At 53.8% G+C, this 17,292-nt stretch overlaps 1 protein-coding gene across 1 annotated transcript in view; it reads left to right on the top strand.

Annotated features, from left to right (window-relative positions):
• Positions 1-17,153, top strand: part of EFTUD2 (elongation factor Tu GTP binding domain containing 2) — a 33,822-nt gene extending 16,669 nt beyond the window's left edge. The window contains exons 10-28 of the mRNA XM_037162139.2: positions 434-600; positions 2,861-2,985; positions 5,233-5,296; positions 5,673-5,763; positions 7,130-7,265; positions 8,402-8,529; positions 9,305-9,498; positions 10,432-10,543; positions 10,956-11,096; positions 12,059-12,160; positions 13,102-13,184; positions 13,848-13,934; positions 14,142-14,268; positions 14,471-14,558; positions 15,191-15,309; positions 15,397-15,491; positions 15,964-16,117; positions 16,297-16,404; positions 16,699-17,153. Coding sequence (XP_037018034.2) covers positions 434-600; positions 2,861-2,985; positions 5,233-5,296; positions 5,673-5,763; positions 7,130-7,265; positions 8,402-8,529; positions 9,305-9,498; positions 10,432-10,543; positions 10,956-11,096; positions 12,059-12,160; positions 13,102-13,184; positions 13,848-13,934; positions 14,142-14,268; positions 14,471-14,558; positions 15,191-15,309; positions 15,397-15,491; positions 15,964-16,117; positions 16,297-16,404; positions 16,699-16,794 — 2,217 coding nt within the window. The 3' untranslated portion in view covers positions 16,795-17,153. The remainder of the gene's footprint in view (positions 1-433; positions 601-2,860; positions 2,986-5,232; positions 5,297-5,672; positions 5,764-7,129; positions 7,266-8,401; positions 8,530-9,304; positions 9,499-10,431; positions 10,544-10,955; positions 11,097-12,058; positions 12,161-13,101; positions 13,185-13,847; positions 13,935-14,141; positions 14,269-14,470; positions 14,559-15,190; positions 15,310-15,396; positions 15,492-15,963; positions 16,118-16,296; positions 16,405-16,698) is intronic.
• The last annotated feature ends 139 nt before the right edge of the window (positions 17,154-17,292 follow it).

Raw genomic sequence — 17,292 nt, 5'->3', positions numbered from 1 at the left:
GATATGTTCATAGCTGCTGGGGCCTCGCACTGAGTGTGGATAGTGTGCACCCCCACATACCTCTAACTGTGTTTACTCACACACTGAAAAACCGTTAACACACACACACACACACACACATGAGAAACCATTAGTGTGTCCTGACCCCTGCAATTCCATTTTAGCACCATAGGTGCTTCCTAGTTCCCCTCCTGTCCCCTCTCTGTCATGGAGACACCCAGCTCCCAGCATCGACACTGTACTTACTCGTTTCTTGGTCCTGCGAGTTGCCCTCGTAAAGTTCCTGAATCTGCCTTTGGGCAAGATGCCCTCTGCAGCCGCCTAGTAGTCTACCTCCCCAGGTCCTCCTCTCCTCAGACCTTGAAGCAGTACCCTCTTTGACTTTGCTCTGCCCTCTTCCACCCTCCTTGCTGTTACCACCTGTGTCTCTCAGGTGATGCTGAACACAGAGCGGCTGATCAAGCACGCGGTGCAGGAGAGGCTGGCGGTCACCGTGTGCATCAACAAGATTGACCGGCTGATCCTGGAGCTGAAGCTGCCTCCGACGGATGCTTATTACAAACTGCGTCACATTGTGGATGAGGTCAATGGATTAATAAGGTATAAGGAACCTGGCGGTGTCCTTAGGGACTCTAGTTTTTATAAGTCTTGACCTTGAACTCCGGGGGCAACAACAGTCTCATGGCATGCATTGATGAGCTTGCTGGGCAGGGCTAGAAGCTCATTCCTCGGCTCTACCGGGACTGACGCCACAGCCTTGGCCTCACTCACTTTCTGCCTTAACCAGCTGGGTACATGTCTTCAAGTTAGTGTTGTGGTCAATGCTGGGGGCTCTAGAATCAGTCTCATATTCACCTCACGGCGACCATGTAAAGGTGAGCAAATCACGTAAGCTTGTAGAGCCTCAGTTTCTGCCTCTGAAAAGGGGATGATAATAATATTTGCATAGTGAGGTGTTACAACAAATTAAATAGATATCTGCAGTAACACACTTAGAGAGCTTAGCAGTAACTGATCACTGAATAATGCTAGCTGCTGTTGTTAACACTAAGGAAATGAGGGAACTGTTTCTTGGCTGTTGTTTCTGGATACAGCTACTTTATAAGATAGGTTTACAAGGGCTTACATTAATAAATGTGAGTGGGAGATTTTAGAATACAGTATTAAGGTGGCTTTGAAGAATAGATTAAATACGTGTTTGTTTTTTTTTAAGATTTTATTTATTTTGCTCTGGCTGCTGTGGCTCAGTAGAGTGAGTGCCGGCCTACAAAGCAAAGGGTGGCTGGTTTGATTCCCAGTCAGGGCACATGCCTGGGTTGTGGGCCAGGTCCTCAGTGGGGGGCATGTGAGAGGCAACCACACACTGATGTTTCTCTCCTTCTCTTTCTCCCTTTCTTCCCCTGTCTAAAAATAAGGCATGTGCCCTGACTGGAAATCGAACCAGCTACCCTTTGCTTTGTAGACCGGCACTCAAATCTACTGAGCCACATCAGCCAGGGCAGATTAAATATGTCTTAAAGGTAGTTTTATCTGTAGGCTGAGGAATGTACTAGACGCCTTCTGGAGGCTCTTCAAAGGGCCCAGGGAGAGACCGTTGTACTGAGAGAACACTTCTGCAGTCGAGGACGGGGCAGCACCTAGGTGGCCAGAGTCAGGTTCACGTCCAGGAGTTTCTTTGCTTCGCAGCACTGACTCTCAACAGGGGTTGCTCCTCCCTGTCTCCGGAAGGGCTGAGGAAGACCGGAGCCCAGTGTACTATCAGGAATCCGAAGTATGAAATGACACAGTTCTTCAAAAAGGAAATGGGGTGGGATAGGGCTTAGTCCTGGTCCACCAAATAGGACGTCATTTCTCAACCTCTGTACAGTAAATAGCAACGTAAGCATTATTTGGAAACATGGAGGTAAATGCTCTAAAGGCAGCTCTCAGAGAATGGAAAGCAGTGGCCTCTGGGGAGCATAACTTGGGAGTGGGGTAGAGTGACGTAGGGGACTATTTTTTAATAAGCCAGTACTTTTATTTCTAATTAAGAAATTCCATCAAACATTATATAGTAAGACTTAGACTGTGGATCTGATCCCTGAGTGTAACTGGTTTTCTTATATGTACTAGTGAACTTGGGTTGCTGATGCCTCCGCATGGCTTTTGAGGTACAAAGTTTTAACACGAATTTGAAAAACAAGCCAAACAAAACAGAATAAAGAATAGGGTGGTGGGATTAGGGAGCAAAGTTACTTTTTCTTTCTTTCTTTTTTTTTTTAAAGATTTTATTTATTAATTAGAAGAGAGGGGGAAAGAGAGGAAGAGAACTATCAATGTGTGGTTTCCTCTTGCACGCCCCATTCTGGGGACCTGGCCTGCAACCCAGCCATGTGCCCTGACTGAGAATTGAACTGGTGACCCTTTGGTTCACAGGCTGGTGCTCAATCCACTGAGCCACACCAGCCAGGGCTCTTTTACTCCTTTATTTAATCATTTATTCTGCTGTTTTATGTCTATTCATGTTTGTAAAATTGCGATTTCTCCAGAATGTATTTCGGTCCGATCGCGTTAGGTTCATTTCCAGTGTTCTAAGACCTTTGTCTGTGCCCTCCAAGTCGCCCCTCGTCTGTCCAGTGCAATTAACTTCTCCAAGGTCGCGTAGGCTGCTCCCAGCTCTGGGAGGTCAGCTTGTTACTGGGAGTCGGGGAACAACTTCATCATGTCACTTTCTTGGACCAGGCTGTTGGCAAAGCCGACTGTGTTATGTAAGCCCCGGCTGAGGGCAAGGGCTGGAGAGAGGCTGCGGGGCCGAGCCCCTGCCCTTCGCCCTCGGCGGCGCGTCAGCCGGGCTGCGCACTCACAGCTGTCTCCGTTTCAGCATGTACTCCACTGACGAGAACCTGATCCTGTCCCCACTCCTGGGCAACGTCTGCTTCTCCAGCTCCCAGTACAGCATCTGCTTCACGCTGGGCTCCTTTGCCAAGATCTACGCCGACACGTTCGGTAAGCGCCGGCTGGCGGTCTGTCTCGCCAGCTTCCCCGGAGCCGCGGTGCCTTTTCTGCCGAATGCCTTAGAAACTCGGCTTCTCGCCAGAGTCCCCTGTTGGGGAGGAGAGTTTTATCAACTGTTAGTCTCACACCTGGGGGCTCCTTTTGGCCCTTAGATCCTTCCTTCAGGCTGAGTGGTTTCTGGAAAATAGAGCAGTAAAGGCGACAAGGAAGAAAGGTGAAGCAAGAGCTCATTTTGGGACTTGGGCTCTCACCTAGAGTGAGATAAATTCTGTCAAAAACCAAGTACACAGCCCCTGCAGGTCTCTTCCTCAGGGATGGCGTCTCCCTCGTTAGCATCCTGGCTGTCTCTTCTGCCCTCTGCAGGCAGGTGGCAGTTTTGAGGGCCTGCCCGAGAGCTCCGTGTCAGGTACGCAGTCAGTGCGAACGGGCCTCCGCTGGGGTCCCTGGACCTGGACATCAGCACTCGGGGGCCAGCTTCCCATCTCGGGAGGCTCCCGAGCGCTTCCCCACCCCTGTGCCTCCCCAGTTCCTTTCAGCTCCTTAAGACCCCGTGTCCTGAATGTCGTGTGTCAGCTGCTGTGCTTCATTAGAGAGGTCGTCGTCACCCCGTTTCTAGAGCTGAGGAGACAGGCTCTGGAGGAGCCTCGCAGCTGGTGGGCGCTGGGGCTCCGGGGCTTCTGTCCCGCCGGTCAGCTGTTTTTCTTTCTATCATACCACACTGCCAAGATTGATACCGTGTCCTCTCACTAGAAATACAGCAGAGCATGGTGGAAAGAAGGCAGTTCCTCTGCCTTCTGGGACCTTCGTCCAATGGGTACGCAATCCCCAGAGCAATGGGTGGCAGTGTGGGCTGAGCTGCAGGAAGCTGCCGTAGGCAGGCGGAGCTGAGGGATTCAGAAGGGGGAGTCAGCCCCGATGGCCTAAGGCTGCTAGAAGGACATGGGGCCGAAACAAGCGGAGAGTAGGGAACCAGGGGGTCCAAGCCCACAGGGTTGGGGGAGGAGGCGCGGAGGCAGGTGGTATTAGCCCGTGGCCCAGCCCGCTCCGTGACAGTGGGCAGTCGCACCAAGGAGAAGGGTTGCAGTAAAACTGCCGGCAGGCTAGGTTGGGACCACGCTGGGGAGGGTTCGGAATGCCTGATGAGGGAACTTAGACTTTACCTGCCAGCAGTTCGGAGCTGTTAACTATCAAATACTGGGGTGGGCTAGTATGTGCAAACCTGATGGGAGATAAACCAGAGGCAGGAAGACGTGAAGGAAGGGCACCTGTGCAGACTCTCAGGACCGGTTCAGGCCCAGGATTGTGGATGCTGGATCGATGTTACCTGTGAGACTGGGGAGGAGGAAGTGAATTAGAGAGATGGTCACCCATTGTTTCAGGAAGCCTTTTTCCTTCTGTTGGCCATCGGCCTAGTTCTTGTGAGGGCTCCAGCAGCTCAGTCTAGTGACTGTAATACAGCCTGTGCTGAGTGCAGCAACAGGTGTGTAGAAGACGGGGTGGTTCGCAGGGGGAAACAATTTCCAAACCAACAACGCTGGATGAGAAAGATGTTGCGCCCGGATGAGGTGCCAGCGGCAGCCCCACTGAAAGAGGCGGAAGAGTCTCCAGGGCAGTGGGGCTTTAGGGAGAAGGTGACGAATCCCCTTCTGTCATCTCGAGCGGGAGAGACCGGTCTGTGCTCTGGGCAGAAATACCCACGAGATAGTTGGTGTTATCAGTGATCCGTCTGAATGTTACAGGGGTTCTTGACTCAGAAGGTTTTAAACTTGAAAAGCCACAATTGCTTGGTTCGGTTGGACCAGGATTAGCAGCTGCGGTCAAACTGGAAACATTAATTAGTAAAAGATGAGACAAAGGTTGGCTGTGGTGTTTCTGTCCCGAAGGCTAGGTGTCAGCCTTCTGGAAGCTTAGGGCTAGTGAGAGCCTTAGCGCGACACTGCAGCGTGGAGGTCGCCCGCACTGGCAGCGGCATAGCACTTCGGTAGATCGGGGAAGAGTGAGGGAGCCGTAAGGTTCCCCTTCCGGAAGGACGGGGTTTAGGTGCGGGCAGAGGACAGCGTGCAGGTGGTCCAGCTGTCGTGGCAAAGGAGCAATAAAAGTGGCTTCCTTGTCTGTGGCCCCAGCCTGAGCTCGCTGGACCTGGGGTGCTCCTCAGCTGCAAACCACTCGTGGCACCTGAAAGAGGACGTTGAAGAGTAGTTTGCCAAGTAGCTTATAACTGTATGTCTTCTCTTACAGGTGACATTAACTACCAGGAGTTTGCTAAAAGACTCTGGGGTGACATCTACTTCAACCCCAAGACGTAAGTAGGGTACGGGAAGTGACGCTTAAGGGGTGCTCCCTTGTCCCAGTAAGTGAGGACCAGGAGAAAGAGAGTTCTGAAGATTAAACCCTTTTTCTTAGTCATGAGCTACCATCCCTCCTCCTCTAAGTGAGCTGCTTTCATGAACTCTTGACGGGGTGAGAGGTCGCTTCTCCCCAGGTTCCCACAGCTCAGGGCAGGCGTCCGTGAGAGGCAGATCATGTGCCCTCTCAGGAGTCAGGTGGCGTTAGGCTCTCACGCACACGCGTCTTCCCCTTGGTCTTGCTCAGGTACAGACTTAAGGAGTTCACCCGGGAGGTCGGCAACTCGGCCTCCCTCCTCTTGGATCACCCATAACTCTCCTGTTTCTCTTTAGGCGGAAGTTCACCAAAAAGGCCCCAACCAGCAGCTCCCAAAGGAGCTTCGTGGAGTTTATCTTGGAGCCCCTTTATAAGATCCTTGCTCAGGTAAGGGTGTTGGGCCACCTGGTTTAAGTCTGCCCTTCTAATAAGCACAAGATGGACTTGGCCGTGCCCCTGCCCTTGAACCTGCTCGGTTTTGTGTTACTGAGAATGGAGATGGTCGGTCACCAGCCCTCTGGATCTAGAACACTGCAGTCCTCTCGGTGCTGTTGAATTTAGAGAAGGGGAGTGTGTGAAAGGAAGTATTCATCGGTGAGAATCTGACTGAGGGAATTATGGTACGTCCCATAAAATGAAGTATTTTGTAACCATTAAAAGAATGGCAGAGCGACCTTTGTTTCGGTGACTATTCTGGGCACTTCAGCATGTGATGATGTCAGATTGAACAGGTGCGTCAGATGGCGGCACAGGTGTGGTTACACAGAGGGGTTGCTCCCAAGAGAAGCGTATTATGTGGTATCTGTATGAATTTGTGTTGCCTAAAAGGCAGACTTGAGAGGAATGATGATGTACTGGATTTTTTTTTAAAGATTTTATTTATTTTTAGACCGGGGAAGGGAGGGAGAACAAGGAAGAGAAACATCAATGTCCAGTTGCCTCTCACGCACCCCACCACATACTGGGGGCCTGGCCTGCAACCCAGGCATATGCCCTGACTGGGAATCAGATCAGCAACCTTGTGGTTCACAGGCCAGCACTCAATCCCCTGAGCCATGTCAGCCAGGGCTGTGCAAGAATTTTCATACAGATTTTTCTCTAAAGACAATTGTAAAATATGCAAGTGTTGACTAAGTGCTGTGCCCCGTGAACACACACATATACGCACAATGTGTGTGGCTAGTCCAGCTTTAAAATGGGAAACCATAGCAGCAAGACAAAGGAGTGTTTTAAAATTTATTAGTGCTAAAAACCACTTAGTATCTTGGGTCAGACTGGAACAGAGTCATAAAAGAAATGTACAGAATCTGTCTCTGCAGAGACCTGGAGTCTGCCGAGGGCGATTTGGCTTGGCCCTGCCCTGACAGCGGATGGGCTGCGAGGTGACCTTTTTTGGTTCCCTCTAGTTGCAGTCAGTGATCCTCTAAATCCGAGAAGTCTCTAAATAGGGAAGGCTAAGGGATTGCCTGGGTGGGATGAGATACTGCTTTTTAGACACTAGGGGGCAGCAGTCCATCTGTGAGTGCCAGGTTTATTGTCTGGTGTGGGCATTTTACCAACCCTGCTTCGCCCAGGGTTGGTCTGCAGGGTAGGTACCAAAGATCTCCTTGAAACTAAATTGTCCTTGAAACTTTTTGTCCAAAAGCTCTCCCCATAGATGAAAACCTAGTGCAGCGAAGTTTCAGATTGCCCACTGGCCTGCCTTGTCCTCCAGCTGTCACTACAGCTGATGTGATGTCTGGTACCGTCACAGGTTGTGGGCGATGTGGACACCAGCCTCCCAAGGACCCTGGATGAGCTTGGCATCCATCTGACCAAGGAGGAGCTGAAGCTGAACATCCGTCCCCTGCTCAGGCTGGTCTGCAAGAAGTTCTTTGGCGAATTCACAGGTAGTACAGAGCTCATGGCCCCCCACATCACTGTCATTACTCCCTGCCACCCATCGTGAGGGGCTTTTTCCTGACCCACAGTGGTGGCCAGAGATCTGAGGCTCTTTAGCGGAAGTTTACTATGAATACACCACAGGTCGGGGTACAGAGCACCCGAGTTTTTTCCTGGCTGCTTTCTTTAGTGGATGGCCCAAGAACCCTATCTTGGGAAACAAAAGCAATTAAATTTTCCTGCCGGGAGCAGCATGTGAGTAAAGGGAATGGGAAAGCAGATTCTGAGGCTCTGTGATTTGGCCAGGGGCAGTCAGGAAGCTGGACTCGCGGGCGACGTGAATCAGCGGGAAAAGCTGCAGGCCAGGGCTCGGAAGACAGGTTGCAGACGCACGTGTCTCTTTCCCCTGAGCTCGTCTCTCCCGTGTTTTGGTTACACAGAAGGCAGATGGTACAGAGAGCGGGCCCTGGGCTGGTTGAGAAAAGGCCGGAGTCCCGGTCCTGGCCTTTCCGTGGGCTGACCCTGGGCCAACCGCCCAGTTCTTCAATGACTCAAATGTCTCGTCTGCTAAATGAAGGAGAGGAAAAGGTGTCGGCCAAGGACCCCATCAGCAGTCTCTTACTTGGGAGTCGAGTGGGGTGTAGGCATCTGAGTCTCCAAAGTGCATAATGTCAGCACTGGGTTCCGGGCTGGCCGTCAGCCTGACGTGGGAGGCACCACTGAGGCAGACACGCCCACCCCATGGCTCTCAGGAAGGGAGGAGTCCCTTCTGGGATTGTTCTCAGCAGATCTAGAAAGGACAAGGGGCACTTACTTAGTTTCACGTGAGTGCCCAGTAAGTGCTTACATTCTATGAAAGGTCATGGGTTGCTAGAGATACTTGAAAGTTCATGTTGGCCAAGTTCCAAGGAGCCACTGAGACTAGCTTTTTGTCCTTCCTGGCATCAGTGCAACTCCGGCCTTTTAGCAGCATACTCCCACGAAACAGGGTATCACTTCCCCCTAGAATCACCGTGTCACGGCTTTTGGAGCAGGAAGTGAGCCCTCTCACTTTCTGCTCTCCGACCATGGTGAGTGGATGAGGAAGTTAACGCCCACATCCCCCTGCGAGGGCAGAGAGTAATGGCCTTCTCATCCTCCCCAGGCTTCGTGGACATGTGTGTGCAGCACATCCCTTCCCCCAAGGTGGGCGCCAAGTCCAAGATCGAGCACACCTACACCGGCGGGGTGGACTCCGACCTCGGCGAGGCCATGAGTGACTGCGACCCCGATGTAAGGGCATGTGGCTCCCCGACTCTCTGATTTCTTCCCTCCTGGGCAGGAATACTGTTTTCTGGTCGCAGGAGTAACACGGTCCCGTCCCTTCTGTGCATGCCCCTCCCCGTGAGCAGTCAGGCAGACCCGAATTCGAAGCCAGATGTTACGGCCACTAGTGGTATGATCTTGGGGGCATTCTTCAGTCCTTCTGAGCCTCAGGGTCTTGGTCTATAAAGCGAGGGTGATAGTATGTATGTGGTCATTACGGGAATTAAATAAGATTAAGAAAGTGTTATGGTGCCTGCCAGGTAGTAAAGATTCAGCAAATGATAGCTAGTCTGGTCAGTCCTGGCTTTTAAAAGACTTTCCCAGCCATTCCTTTGGTGGTCTGTCGTCTTACACAAGCACACAGCCAGATGAGAATTGCGTGTTACATCTTTGGAGGAAATTTGGGGCAAGTCAGTCTTGTAAGCTTGCAAATTAACAATGTCAGTCTGCTGTCTTAAACCTGCTTTTCTTCCCTGTTACCCTAGTCTCCCGGGGGAGGGGGGGATAACGAAAAATAGGGTTTTTTGTTGGTTTTGTTTTTTTGCTATGCGTTCCTTAGACATCTGTTTATTAGTGAGGGAGAGGGTGGTTGGAGTTTTCCCAGGAGATCACCCCATCCTCCTTGAGGTCGGGGCCACCTCCTCACAGAGCACATGTCATTGCTCCAGGTTGGGGAATGGGAGCAGGGGTGCTTGCCTGGAATGTGTCTGTGGTTGAGGCCGCTTTCTGTCCCCTCCTCCAGGGCCCCCTGATGTGCCACACTACCAAGATGTACAGCACAGACGATGGAGTTCAGTTTCACGCCTTTGGCCGCGTGCTGAGCGGCACCATCCATGCCGGGCAGCCTGTGAAGGTGCTGGGGGAGAACTACACCCTGGAGGATGAGGAAGACTCCCAGATATGCACCGTGGGCCGCCTTTGGGTCTCTGTGGCCAGGTACTGCTACCCAGAGCCTCTAAGGGCCTGACTGATTCTCTGTGCTGGAACTGCCCCAAGCAGCTGGAAGGGGCAGTTCTCCCTGGAGACACAGCCGCTGCCTGGCTCCCTCCACTGGGGCAGAGTGACCCTCCCCCAGCACAGCTGTTGACTTGTACTTCTCACCAACCTGCGTGGTGAGGGCCACAGGCCAGCTGCTGTGGAGATAAGGCCAAGCACCTCACTTTGCACGTGGATAGTGTATGTGAACGTCTGTAGTGGCATTTCTGCTTCTCCTCACCCTAACCTCCTCTTCCTCTTCTGTGTTCCTTAAGTCATAACTGTTACGGTTTTGCCCCAAAAGAAATTGTTTGCCAGTCTCCACTGACTATTCTCGGACCAACAGAGAAAACTGCTAGATCCCTTGTAGCAATCCCATCTGCAGAAAAAAACTTGGCTTGGGCCTCAGGGCTGCTTGTCAGCTCCTAAGTGCAGCATCTCTGCCGGGAAACAGAACCGGGCCATCCTGTTCCTAATGCGGCTGCTGGGCCTCGCCGAAGGACCCCTTTCCTCCTCCAAATCCGCCCGGTTCACTAAACAGCAGAAGATGAAAGAGCTGGGAGAGCCGCGGTGTGTTCTGGGTGCTTTTGGCATCACCATGCGTTCTGTGCCTTTGAGAGCAGCTTGCTTCCCACCAACATCCAACTGGAGTTAGGTTTCCTGTCTTGTCCTCTAACCCTTTGCACTTCCTTTCATGACACTTAGCAGTTTGTGACTATGTATGTGTGTGGTTACATGACTAATTGTTTACCACGTCCCCTCCCTGCTACAACGTATCTGTTTGGCTGACCCCTGCTTCTGGCTCAGGGCCTGGTACACAGTATGTGCTGAGTACATTTTCTGGAATGAACACTCTGCCCCCGTGTCAATGCTGCTTATTGGCTGTTGCTCCAGGTACCACATTGAGGTGAACCGAGTTCCTGCTGGCAACTGGGTGCTGATCGAAGGTGTCGATCAACCGATCGTGAAGACAGCAACCATAACTGAACCCCGAGGCAATGAGGAGGTAGAGTTTTTGAAGAGGCAGCGGAACTGGCTTAAGCTAGAGGGTCACAGGAACCATGGCACACGTGAGCAGTAAGCAGCTGGACTGGCAGGGCACTCTCCCAGAGCCGCTGCCACTTCCAGGTTCTAGACCTCAGCACAGGCTCAGCTTTCTAGATCCGACCCTGCTGGAGTCCCCCTGTGCTCTGCTCAGGTGCTGGGGGTTGGGAGGGGTGCCTTGTAGTCTCACCCCTCTCTTTGTTCTGCCAAAATACGTGGGAATGAGTGGCCCTTCAGGTTGCCTCCAGGCGGCCCTGTGGCCCCGGTTAGAGAAGAATCGGCTCCTAAGCAGGCCCTTAGCGTCTCCCTCACCTCTGCACGTGCTGTGCCTACGCAGGCTAGGGCTTCTCACTCCTGTGCCTTTTGGACCTCAGGCTCAGATTTTCCGGCCCTTGAAGTTCAACACCACATCTGTTATCAAGATTGCTGTGGAGCCAGTCAACCCCTCCGAGCTGCCCAAGATGCTGGACGGTCTGCGCAAAGTCAACAAGAGCTATCCGTCGCTCACCACCAAGGTAGGCCCGAGGCCTGCGACGCTGCCGTGCCCCGCTTGCCCCGGCTCGGGTCTGTGCCACCTGCTGCTTCCAACAGCCCGCACCAGGGTTAACCCCGGTCACCGTCGTCTGGATGAGATGGGGACGGGGGGCTGGCACACACAGGTGTGGGTGCGTCTTTCACATGTGCCTAGATAGGAAAGAGATGTTTCTCTGAGAATGTACTTCTAATTAGTTTTCCAGGAAATGTGGAGGGGGAGTGAGGCACTCTGTGCTCTCCTGCCCACCAGCACACCTCTGAGGAGCTGGCCAGGGCTAAAGGGTCGGCATGTGTCTACAGACATAGGGCAGGGTGTTGAGCCGTTCCCTAAATGGCTCAGGTGGGAATAAAGTCGATGACCTCGCACCCTGACCAATGTGGCTTCGTTGGTTGAGCCTCTTCCCATGAGGTCCCTGGTGTGATGCCAGTCAGGGCCCAGCCTGGGTTGTGGGTGCAGGCCCCTGTCATAGCGCCTAGCAACGGATCAGTGTTTCTCGTACGAATGTTTAGATAAAATCTTTTTTTAAAAATTTGGTGAGTCCAGCCCTGGCTGCTGTGGCTCAGTGGATTGAGCACGGGCTTGCAAACCAAAGGGTCACCAGTTTGATTCCCAGTCAGGGCAATGCCTGGGTAGTGGGCCAGGTCCCCAGTTGAGGGCGTGCGGGAGGCAACCACACACTGATGTTTCTGTCCCTCTCTTTCTCCTTCTCCCCTCTCTAAAAATAAGTTATTTTAAAAAACGGTGACCTTATCTCCAGCAGCACTTCGCTGAAGGACCTGGGTGTCTCGAGGACACTCTCCACTGATCCTTGTTGGAGAGGCCGGAACCAGATGGTGGACTCGGGCACCTCCTCCCGGGTTCCAGCCTTGATCCTGTTTAGGGGTCTTGCTGCTGTGGGCACAAGAGAGTCCAGGCTGTGACCCCTGGGCTGCTGTGTTTCAGGTGGAGGAGTCTGGCGAGCACGTGATTCTGGGGACCGGGGAGCTCTACCTGGACTGCGTGATGCACGATTTGCGGAAGATGTACTCGGAGATAGACATCAAGGTAAAGCTGCAGCCCCTCTCTTGAGTGGCTGCCTGGCCAGGGGCCTGGCTCACAGCTCCAGACTTGATTTCAGAAGCAACAAAAACCTCGATTCCCCTGGAAAACCCATGGGGAGCGGGGCACCCCACTGCCGCAGATCAAACAGAGAAGCACAATCTGTTCCTCCCTAAATGGGAAGGTATTTGAGATCTGGTTTGCCCCCTTCTGCAAGGTTCTTCTCAGTGTTGTGTATTTAAAGTCAAGGCTCCCAAGCCAAAGCTATTCTTGGTCATTTGTTTAAAAAAGAAAAAGTTGGACAGTTAACCCATCTGTGGTGACTGGGGCTCAGGGAGGAAGGTTTCAAGGAGAAAGTGGGACTGACTCTCGGGGATTCGTTGTCAAGCCTTGACGTAGCCCCTCCGTTCACCTGCCCGTGCGCATGGCCTCAGCCTCCCGGTGGAGACACGTTTTCTCTAAGGCCCTTCGGTGGTGGGAATGAGCGCCCTCAGGGACCCCTCTGAGACTCTCCTGTGAATGTGCCCGGCTCCCCAGGCACAGCCCACGTGGGAGCTTCAGGGAGGAGCTACGCTACCCAGACGTCTCGGGTTGAGAGTGGAATGGCTCCTCCCCGGCCCGGTGCCACCTCTGCCGGGCCCACGGAGATACTCAGTGAGCGGTGGCGGGCCGGCTACTCAGATGCTGAAAGATACCCGGGGGAACTACGTTTAAATCCGAATTTGACCCTCATATACTCCCGGCTCCGGAACACAAATGCTGTGTGCAGGACATTAAATTTTCCAGGTTTCTTAGTGAGGGTGACTTAGCTGTTTCGTTTGTCACCGATGCTGACGAGGACCAGGGGTTCTCACGGAGGTAGTGTCAAGGGGCCCTCAGAATTCCCTCTGGCAGAAGGCCATCCTTCTCATCCGAAACAAGACCTAATAATTCGTCTGGTTTCCCAGGTTGCGGATCCCGTTGTTACCTTTTGTGAGACGGTGGTAGAAACATCCTCCCTGAAGTGCTTTGCGGAAACGCCCAATAAGAAGTAAGCTTGGAGCCCTGGCCGGGCGGCGTGGTTGGCGTGTTGTCCCGAACTCCAAAGGGTTGCGGGTTCAGTTCCCGGTCGGGGCGCAGACAATAGGCAACCGATGTTTTCCTCTCACATCGATATTTCTCTTTCTCTCTGTCCCTTTTTTTCTGTCTAAAATCAATAAACATACCCTCAAGTGAGGATTTAAAAAGTAGTTTTTTTAAAGGAAGTAAGGTGGAGTCACAGTGTCCCTTGGACTGCCAGGAGACACGCTTCCCTCCCACCAACTCCACCAGCATCGCCAGCTCCTCGGAAATGCAGACCCGCGGTCGGGGGGAGGGGCTTGGGAGGCTCCAGTTTCAGCCCAGGCCTCTGACCCTTTGCGCCTTCGGACTCGATCCTGTGAAACCCTCTGCCAGACTTTCCTTCGGGATGACTTGTAGTTGTCCCTCTCCTATGTAATGTGACCGTCTTAAATGCTGCCCCGAATCTTAGTGTCTAAACAGTGGTAGATTCTAGCGAAGGAAGACAGAAAGTAAGCCCTTTTGGCTCGATCCTGCCCCTGTGGCTCTCACTAATGTCACAGCCTTAGCTGTTCCTGTCATCACCCTTTTCTTAGGAATGGCCCTTGTGTTCGTCCCACTCGCCCACCTCATGACTCATTTCATTTCTAACCAGAAACAAGATCACCATGATTGCTGAGCCTCTGGAGAAGGGCCTGGCTGAAGACATCGAGAACGAGGTGGTCCAGATCACGTGGAACAGGCGAGAACACAGCTTAGGTGCTGGGGCGGCGAGGCGGGGCGGCCCCGCGTACCCACTGGGCGATGCCAGGCTTCCCCAGAAAGTAGCTCTGCTCTTGTCCTGGGCGCACGGCGGGCGGGCCCTGGTGACTGCGTCCGGAAAGGCCAGGGCCCGGGTGCCAGCAGTCACAGAGCTGGCCGAGCCCTGTGTTGTCCCCTCCTTCCCCAGGAAGAAGCTGGGAGAGTTCTTCCAGACCAAGTACGATTGGGATCTGCTCGCTGCCCGCTCCATCTGGGCTTTCGGCCCTGACGCCACCGGGCCCAACATCCTGGTGGACGACACCCTGCCCTCTGAGGTACAGCGGAGCTGACGGGAGCCGTGTGGCGGCGGTCTCTGAGCTCAAGTGGATAAACTGAAGAGTGTTCTCCCCCCGCCCCCAAAGTATTTTGTGTTTCCTGGTGAAGGAGAATGTCCTCTTACTGGTGTGCCTACCTTCTCCTCTAGACTCTTTGGCTGTTGCCAGGGTCACCACTAAAGGACCCTTATGTTCTGTGTAGGTGGACAAGGCCCTTCTTGGCTCAGTGAAGGACAGCATCGTCCAGGGCTTCCAGTGGGGCACCAGGGAAGGACCCCTCTGTGATGAGTGTGAGTCTGCCAGTCTCTCCACCTCCCCTCCCTTAGTCCTCTAGGGTCCCTGCACCCAGGTGGGGGGGCTGGGTGGGTGGCCTCCTCTTTGGGACCTGGCAGAAGCAGCTTGGGCCACACAGGGCCATCCCACGTCCTGGACCAGCTTCCTCCCTCTGTCCCTCCTGATCCTGTTGCTACCACTTAGTACATCCTAGAAACGAAGTCATTTCTAGATTGATCTTTGTTCCTCATTCCTGAGAAGGAATGTGTTTGAGGAGGTGGGTCGAGAGCAAGATGGGATTGGAGCAGTTTATAGAGCAGAACTGGACTTCATTGGAACGAACACTCAATTCCTAGAACTTACTCTACATCCCACAATAATCAGATGTCTGTAAGGGAAGCCCACAAACCTCTAAGAAGGCTCCATACGCCCGTGTATGGCCTGAAACGAGCGAGCACGCGCCCAACTGCTGTCCTCTCTGCCGCAGGCCTCGCGTACCCTGTCGGGACGCCCGTCTGCAGGGCTTTTGTGTCTCACCTTCCGTGGCCACGAGACGCTGCAGAGCTTCCAGGGGCTCCTGCTGCTCTGGCGTGAGCCCTCGGTAGCACCCGAACCACTCCTTAAATCAGCCGCCCCATCTCCTTTTCAGTGATTCGAAATGTCAAGTTCAAGATCCTAGACGCCGTGGTCGCCCAGGAGCCACTGCACCGGGGCGGGGGCCAGATCATCCCCACGGCCAGGAGAGTGGTCTACTCTGCCTTCCTCATGGTGAGTGGGCAGGGCTGTGCTGCTTCAGGGCACGGGGTCCACAGCCTTTCCCCAGCTGAGGGGCGCTTTCTTGCTGCTGTGTTTCAGGCCACTCCTCGCCTGATGGAGCCCTACTACTTTGTAGAGGTCCAGGCCCCTGCAGACTGTGTCTCCGCCGTGTATACGGTCCTGGCCAGGCGCAGGTGAGCAGCCCCAGGCCGCTGGGGAGCGCACTGAGAGGAAGGACAGAGTGGGAGGTCGCTCGGGTGCCCCTGGAGGGATCAGCCTCCCACTCTCTCTACCCCTGAAACCTAATGAGCTGAGTTTTCAGAAGAAGGTGGAACAGGAATGAGGAAATCCCCAGATTATCTGCAGACTAAAATTTGAGATTCCTTATTGGGCACCCATCCTGAGAGAGCTCCTGGGGAGTGCACTGCAGGGGGTCCGTGGTAAGAAAGCCTATAAAACCTTGCCCATCTGCGTTCCCACTCTGGCGCAGAGGTTGCTGCCCCTGTGACCTCCATGAGGAATTAGACCGAGAGGCTCAGCCCTTTGTGCCTCCTGCAGTGCGTTCACAGTTCCACTCTTCGATGGTGATTCTTGTTCGGGGGCAGATTGCTTCTCTGCTTTCACCTCTGTAGGACTAGGGACTCAGCCTTTGTTGTTCTGTCTCAGGGGACACGTGACTCAGGACGCGCCCATCCCAGGCTCCCCCCTCTACACCATCAAAGCTTTCATCCCAGCTATCGACTCCTTTGGTTTCGAGACTGATCTGCGGACTCACACCCAGGGGCAGGCCTTTTCCTTGTCTGTCTTTCACCACTGGCAGGTAGGAAAAGGGTGCAGGCTGGCCGACCTGGCCTCCCCCTGTGCGAGACCGGTCCCTCTGGTCCGTTCCCCTCCCAAGTCCAGACTGAGACTTTCCAGACTCCTTGGGAAGAGTCCTGCTTCCACACCCGAATGCACTGAAGGCCTGCCCGGGCGCTCTGAAACCCCTTTGCCTTTCAGATTGTTCCTGGTGATCCTCTGGACAAGAGCATTGTCATTCGCCCCTTGGAGCCACAGCCAGCCCCTCACCTGGCCCGAGAATTCATGATCAAAACCCGGCGCCGGAAGGTGTGTGTCCTCAAACCCCTCTCCACCCCCAGCCCTTGGGGCCTTCAGCATGCGTTTTCCCGTCTTCACTGCTTCCGTTCGGGCCCTTCTCCTAAAGACTAAGAGCAACACACTGTGGACCCTAGAGGTGCAGTCTGAGCAGGCCTGGGGGACACAGGCTGTCTGGGGAAGGAGGACCTGCTCCCCGGTGACAGTGCCCAGACCACCCTCCTGCCCAGCCACAGCACTCAGGGCCCTCCCAGCTTGTTTACCCACCACGGGGCTCATTCTTGTGTCCGCCCCCACCCTCTGCAGGGCCTGAGCGAAGACGTGAGCATCAGCAAGTTCTTCGACGACCCTATGTTGCTGGAGCTCGCCAAGCAGGATGTCGTGCTCAATTACCCCATGTGAGTGCCGGGCTCCTAGCAGCTCCTGCTCCCTGGAGGGGCTGCATCCCGGACTGGAAGCTGGGACCTCATGCGACTTGGACTCTGTGTTGTCAGAGAGTGTCAGGAGCTGCTGTGGCCATCTTGAACAGCCAAGAGCCTCCAACCCAGGGCCCAGTGGGGGAGGCTGAAGGTGCCTCCTGGTTCCCTCTCTGGCCTCTGCCTGGCTCCATTCCCAGGGGACAGAGAAGAGCTTGGGCTCAGGGAAGGAGAAGGGGGCATACAGTGTTTAACCCCAAGAGGCCCTCTTTTCAGAATTTACATGGAATTTTTTTTTACGAGTTTGACCTTAGCCATGGTTTATAAGTAAACAGAACATTCTGACCTCTGCCTTTCTCTGTTCCTCTCATCCTGCCCCTCCACCCCCTTTTCTCCAGCATAGTCTAGTCCTGGCCCTTGGGCTCCACAGCTTTGTCGTCTCCCAGGAGGCTTCATTGCCTCTGCTCCCAGCTGCAGCCTTCTT

This window comes from Artibeus jamaicensis, unplaced genomic scaffold, assembly GCF_021234435.1.
Source record: "Artibeus jamaicensis isolate MK-2021 breed Jamaican fruit bat unplaced genomic scaffold, CSHL_Jam_final contig_2259, whole genome shotgun sequence".
Classification (NCBI taxonomy): domain Eukaryota; kingdom Metazoa; phylum Chordata; class Mammalia; order Chiroptera; family Phyllostomidae; genus Artibeus; species Artibeus jamaicensis.
Note: the sequence above shows the minus strand (reverse complement) of the source record. Positions and strands in the feature narration are given on the sequence as shown.